Below are 6,531 nucleotides of genomic sequence, written 5' to 3' on the forward strand. Positions count from 1 at the left end.
AGTATGTTTACAAATAAAATAAAATAAAAATAAAAAAAAACAACCAAACCAGAACAATGCTGAGAGAACCAAATATGGCAGAATGATTTATTGTCAGGGAAACTGTGTGATCTAAGAGACTCCCTGGTTCTCTTCACTCCTCCAGCACTGCACTCACTTCTTTTACTCTTTGCTTCATTCAGAGCATGGCTCCTGTGTGCCAAGCCAGTCGGTAGGAATCTGGTGAGCAGCTTACATAGCTAGGGGGAAGGGACAAGCATTGATATGCTGTCACCATGAACATATGTTCATAATCTGTCTGAAAGCTATGAAGATCTATACAAAGTATTAGGAGAAGATGGTGTTGGAGAGGATGGAATTGAATTAAAACCAGAGAGGGCTGAAGGACACATAGAAACTGACTAGGCTAAATTGGAAGTCACAATGAACAGGAACTTCCTAGAACTGACAGGAGCCAGATCACTTGAGGCTGTGTGACTGGCATGGAGTGAGCATCCAGCCCAGAGTTCATGCAAGCCAGGAACAACATCCTGCAGCCCTGGAGATCCCAGTCCTCCAAACAGCTATTGCCATGCTGTCTCTTTGCCATTTCCTCACTCTTCCCCCTCCCTAAATTTAACACAAGTTCACAGACCATGGCTAGCCAAACACTCTCTGTCACCCCTAGTCAGGCCCAACGTTGTGCTCAGAACACTTCCGGTCTCATTTGGTTAGGGCCCAATGTAGGCTTAGGACACTTCCGGTTGTCTTTTGTGAGGCCCCACCAGGTCCTCAGGGCACTTGCTCTATTCCCTGGCCAGACCCTGTCATGCCCTATCATGCCCTAAGAGAACTTCCACTCGTCCTGGGTTCAGGCACTGTTAACCAATAACTTGGCCACCTCACAGAGAAGCTGGCTCCTTAAAGCCTAAGACAGTTTCTACTCAATTCCCTCCAGGAACCCTGGGTTTTGTGGACAGAAATGTATGCTTCCAGTGGCCCCTCGGCATTCAGCAGCAGCAGCTCTGATAGGTATTGGTGACAATAGAGGAGCCCTTCAGCTCCTGCCAGAGCAGGTGAGCAGTCAGGAACTGAGGACTGAGGTCTGCAAGAAATATCACACAGCTCCATGGACTTGAGACTTGTGAGTTTGAAACCAGAACTCTCTTTTTCTAGCAGACTTGCCAGACTCTGGGGAGGAAATCTCAGGGCTGTGCCCTAAAGGGTCACTTTAAACAGCTACCCTATGGGGGACACTGGAGAGTTCTATCCAGAGTCATTTCAAAAACAAAGGCATACCCACCAGACACTTGGACTGCTGCTGACTACAGGAACGCCCTCTGACAAGGAGAGCCAGCTCACACTCATCAGGTCTTCTTCATGGTATGATCTGTATGCAAAGCCAGGCCCTCATTGGGCTATAAAGGCCCAACCCTCCCCTCCACACTCCTTAGCACTAAAGCATCATCCTGTGTCCACTGCTGCCACCTCCTCCAGCCTCTGTGGTGCTTCCTGTGTGCTTGTTCGGTGCGGACCAGGGACCTCTTTTGTGAAGGGGCATCTGAGGAGACTCCGGCGCTCGCGATGGCCGACAAAAAGACCAAGGAAGGAGTCAAGACTGAGAACAACGATCATATTATTTTGAAGGTGGCGGGGCAGGATGGTTCTGTGGTGCAGTTTAAGATGAAGAGGCACACACCATTTAGTAAACTAACGGAAGCCTATTGTGAACCACAGGGTTTGTCAATGTGGCAGATCAGATTCTGATTTGATGGGCAGCCAATCGATGACACAGACACACCTGCACAGGTGGAAATGAAGGATGAAGATACAATTAATGTGCTCCAGCAGCAGACAGGAGGGAACCTGCTACTTTGCTCCAGAACTTTGTTCTTATAGACCAAGAATGCATTCTTAATTAGAAAACTGCAATTTGGTTCCACCACATTGTGACTACTACAGTATAGTTTTCTCTATTCTTTCCTTTTCCCCTTCCCCATTCCTTTATTGTACATAAAGTAACTGGTGTATGTGCACAAGCATATTGCTTTCCTTTTTCCTTTTTCTTTTCTTTTAAACTAAATGACAATTGTATATTTTGATTGACATCAAATGGAGATGGGATGGGGAAAAATACTGGTCCTGTGAAAATATCCCCCTTCTCCATTCGTGGTATGCTCATTCAACTTTTATCTTTACATGGCCCGATCGGCAGGATGGCAACGAGGGCAGTGAACCTAAGTGAGAAGGAATGAAGGGACAAGAGACACAAAGAATGACAGCAAGACAGGGGTTCTGATCAAGTTGCAAATTTTTATTTTTCACACAGGGGTATTTATATGCTTGGAAAAAGGAAGCTTTTACATTGGCCATTAAGGAAGCTTTTTCATTGGCCGTAGCAGTGCAGGATGTTTGCTTAGGGCAGGGGGAAAGGGTGGTGGTTAGCAGTTGCAGGATGTTTACTTAGGGCAGGATGAGGGTAGGATTCTGTAAACTCAGCCTTCAGATGTTCCAGTGAGATAGTCAAGCCTATTATGTTGAGATACTCAACTTTTGGCTCCCAACATCTCCCCCTTTCTTATTTAGAAAAGTGACCATCAATTGTTGGCTGCTCTTTTTAAGGGGGTGACAGAGGCTCTGTTCTTCTAAGGGCCCACGGTTTTTCTCTGCTCCTGAGCAAGCGTCCTCACTCGGGGAGGAGAATTTTACAGGCCTTGGCATGTTTTTTGAGGAGATGGCTTGTGGGTATGCATGCCAACCATCATGCACCAGCGCTTGCCACTCAGGGGTCTTGGGTTTTGGGATCTCATGGATCCATCCCCCTGCAGTCTTACATGCACCCTTGATAAAAGCATGTTTTTCTTCCTCCCATAGGTGCATCCTCCCCCAAGCGGAGGGGCCTATAGGAGGAGGGGCAAACCTATCCCTTCTGGCAATAGGTCTTCCCCATTGAATGGTCAGGAGTTATGAATAAGGAGAAGGGTTTTCTAAATAAGAAAAAAGAAAGGGGGGGATTTCCCACTGGAACAAGCTCATGGCAAAACACTAATTAAAAGCCTGGGGTAAATCCTAGATCTTAATGCCTTGGTCTGCCATATCAAGGTGATGGTGATGAACCTGTATGGGCTTAGAAGCCAAGAGATCAATCTGTTGTTTAATAAAAGTTACAAGCTTATTTAAAGCAATCCTCTGATGTTGGTCTGTACTGTTGCTTTAAGGTAAGCCACTTTGTTTCCACAGTCAGCCATTTGGCTCCAGCTACCGGGGGCTGAATAAATCCCCCTTTGCATTCGCAGGGGACACCAAAAAGAGTGGTCATGAGATTTTTTGTAGCTGGAGGGCCAAGGCCACTGTATACAAAACCCCTTTAAAAGAAACACTTCAAACAGGAGGGTCCACATCTGGAGTTCCAGCTGCATCTGTAAGAGAAAAATCATCATCCTCAGGGGGAAGGTTTCCCCTGGGTTATGGTAAGCCATTCACCTGTTTTATCAAGCATTCTGGCAGCCTCTTAGGGCCGCTTGTTCTTGATCTAAAATACAGGCTGAACCTCGCCCCCAGATAAGAACAGGATCTGGGCCCTTCCATTTGCCTGTAAGGGTGTCTCGCCACATGACAGACGGGCGAGCAGAACTGGAAGATGGGTGCCAATGCCTGTCAGCTGCCGAGTGGCCTTCATTGTCCAGAGTTAGAAAATTAAGGGCAAACAATGTGTGACTAAGGAGATCCCTAGGAGTGGAAAATGAAAAGGCAGAGGCTTTGGGGCAAGTAAGCCAGGTTTTTAGGGTGTGGTGGGCTCATTCTACAATGCCCTGACCTTGGGGGTTATAGGGAATCCCAGTAGTATGACAAACCTGAAAAATAGCACAAAACTGTTTCCACTTGGCACTGGTATAGGCAGGGCCGTTGTCTGTCTTTATGTGGGCTGGTTTTCCCATTACAGAAAAGGCTAAAACAAGGTGAGAGAGAACATCCTTGGCAGTTTCTCCTGAGTGTAGTGAAGCAACAATGAACCCGCTAAATGTGTCTATGGAGACATGTATATATCTTGTTTTTCCAAATTCAGGAAAATGGGTAACATCCATTTGCCAGATTTGATTAGGTAGCAGTCCACGGGGGTTAACACCCAGGTGTTGTACAGGAAGGGAGACAACACAGGCAGGGCATGCCTTTACTATCTCCCGTGCTTGTTGTCTAGTAATTTTACAAAGCAGTCGAAGACTCTGGGAATTTAGATGGTGGAGATTATGTAATTCTGTAGCCTTTTGGACAGACCCAACAAAAACTGGAAAAATGGAACTAGTGGCCACATCAGCTTGAGCGTTACCCTGTGTAAGAGGGTCAGGGAGATCAGAATGTGCCCTAATGTGTCCCAGAAAAAAACAGATGTCTCCTGGCCTGAATTAGCTGTTGAAGCTGAGTAAATAAAAATGCCGCATTGGAGGAAGCTTTAATAGTGTGTGAAATTTCTAGCAAGGGAACAGAATGAGCGATGTAAGCACTATCTGTATAAATATTAATAGGCTTATCAAAAAACGTCATAAAAACCTGTGTTATAGCAAATAACTCCACAAGCTGGGCTGATTAGTAAGGGGCATCAAAGGTGGTGGAATGGTTGTTAACAACAAAGGCCACATGGCCATTGCTTGAGCCAACTGTAAAGACAGTGAGGGCTTGAGGAATGGGAGCCTTTTGAGTAACCTTGGGAAAAACAAATGGATGTAGCTGGGCGAAGTGTAAAAGGGGATCATTGGGGAGATGATTGTCAATTAGTCCTAAAAATCCTGACGGGGCAATGCCCCATTCATCCCCAGTCTGAAGTAAAAATTGAGTCTGGTCTTTGGTGTATGGAGTTAAAATGGTATCAGGGTCCTTGCCGAAATATTGTCGAGAAAGCAAGCAACCTTTGATAATGATAGAAGCTATTTGGGCAGGATAAACAGCGATAACCTTGGGGGATGTGGTGGGTAAATGGACCCAAAGCAGGGGGCTGCCCTTATTATTGGAGTGGGGAATCCATTGCCAAAACAATCCTGTGGGTGTATGAGGGTATGTAAAATAATTAAGAACAGAGGAAGATTATAGGAAATCTGTGTAACAAGCTGCTGGGTGATGGCCTCAGTAACTTGGGTTAAGGCATTTTGTGCATTGAGAGTAAGCTTGTGAGGAGAGGAGAGGTCAGAATCCCCTTTAAAATCTCATTAAGAGGCAAAAGCACGCTGATGGGCAACCTTAGGTATGGCCTAAGCCATTGAATATCTCCAAGCAACTTTTGAAAATCATTAAGGGTGTGAAGGTGGTCTAACGAAGTTGAATTTGAGGAATCCAAATTTGATTATTTTGGAGTTCTAGAACCAAATAAGTATAGGGGTCCTGTGTTTGAACTTTATCGGGGGCAACCTGTACTCCCAGGGCAGTAAGGGCTTTATAAAGGTCTAAATAGCAGTTTCTAAGTTCGTGGGTGTCAGGTGCAGCAATCAACAAGTCATCCATAGACGCTCTGCCATCATTTTCTCACAGGGTCCACTGCCTGGGCAACATATTTTTGACAAAGGCTAGGGCTATTAGCCATACCTTCCATTGAAATCTTTGCATGGGGCCTTGAAAGTTAATGCGAGGAAGGCTAAAGGCAAAATAGGGTCTGTCCTCAGGATGTAGGGGAATGGAAAAAAAATCTTTTAAATCAATAACCATTTTGTAATACTCCCTGGGAATAGCCACCGGTGTGGGAATGCCTGGCTGTAGCGCTCCCATTGGGCGCATAGCTTTATTAACAGCGCGTAGATCTTGTAAAAGGCGCCATTTGCCTGATTTTTTCTTTATAACAAAAATAGGAGTATTCCATGGTGAAGTAGAGGGCTCTACATGGCCTGCCACCAACTGCTCCTGTACTAACATGGAGGCAGCCTCCAATTTTTCTTGGGTAAAGGGCCACTGATCCACCCACACAGGGGTTTGGGTTTCCCAAATGATTTTATCTGCATGAGGCACAGCAGGGACAGGGGCCGATACTAAAAATCCGAATACCCAAGCCCGTGTTTATCTGTTTTTTGGGTAGCTTGGATGGGCTCAACGGTTCCTTGTCCTGATTTTCCAAGACCCATACCAGGGACAAAATCCATAAGGAGCATTTGATGTGTAACCACAGAATTGAGACTAGCAAGAATAACTTCCATCTGGGTCAAGATATCCCAGCCCCATAGGTTAACAGGCAGGTCAGGAACAACAAAAGGAGCAACAGTTCCCCTATTACCCTCTTTGTCAGTCCAAGTAAGAACCCTGGAGCTGACCAAAGGGTTTTTTGACTGCCCTATGCCTTTAAGGTCAGTTAGGGACGAAGTAAGGGGCCATCTTGGCGGCCAATATTTTTGGGAAATAACTGTGGCATCCGCACCAGTATCCAAAATTCCCTGAAACTCCTTTCCTTCAATTCGCAGGGTGAAGGTGGGTCCTTTTTGAGTGATAGGCTGAACCCAATATGCATCAGGAGACCCCAAAGAAGCAGTTCCTCGTGGTGTGGGCTGAGCAGTGGAAGAACCCCCTGAATTTAAT

General features: G+C 45.8%; 1 protein-coding gene across 1 annotated transcript; it reads left to right on the top strand.

The window, feature by feature from the left end:
• Positions 1-1,563: 1,563 nt before the first annotated feature.
• Positions 1,564-1,910, top strand: LOC105983425 (small ubiquitin-related modifier 2-like). The gene is made up of 2 exons (XM_013013281.1): positions 1,564-1,717; positions 1,775-1,910. Exons 1-2 carry the CDS (start codon positions 1,564-1,566, stop codon positions 1,876-1,878), a joined length of 258 nt encoding a protein of 85 aa, XP_012868735.1. The 3' UTR covers positions 1,879-1,910.
• The last annotated feature ends 4,621 nt before the right edge of the window (positions 1,911-6,531 follow it).

Source organism: Dipodomys ordii, unplaced genomic scaffold (genome assembly GCF_000151885.1).
Source record: "Dipodomys ordii isolate 6190 unplaced genomic scaffold, Dord_2.0 Scaffold19, whole genome shotgun sequence".
NCBI lineage: Eukaryota > Metazoa > Chordata > Mammalia > Rodentia > Heteromyidae > Dipodomys > Dipodomys ordii.

Coding starts and splice junctions, on each gene's coding strand:
- LOC105983425 (XM_013013281.1), top strand. CDS start 1,564: ATGGCCGACAAAAAGACCAAGGAAGGAGTCAAGACTGAGAACAACGAT. Junction 1,718..1,774: donor AGCCTATTGTGAACCACAGG/GTTTGTCAATGT, acceptor TCGATGACACAG/ACACACCTGCACAGGTGGAA.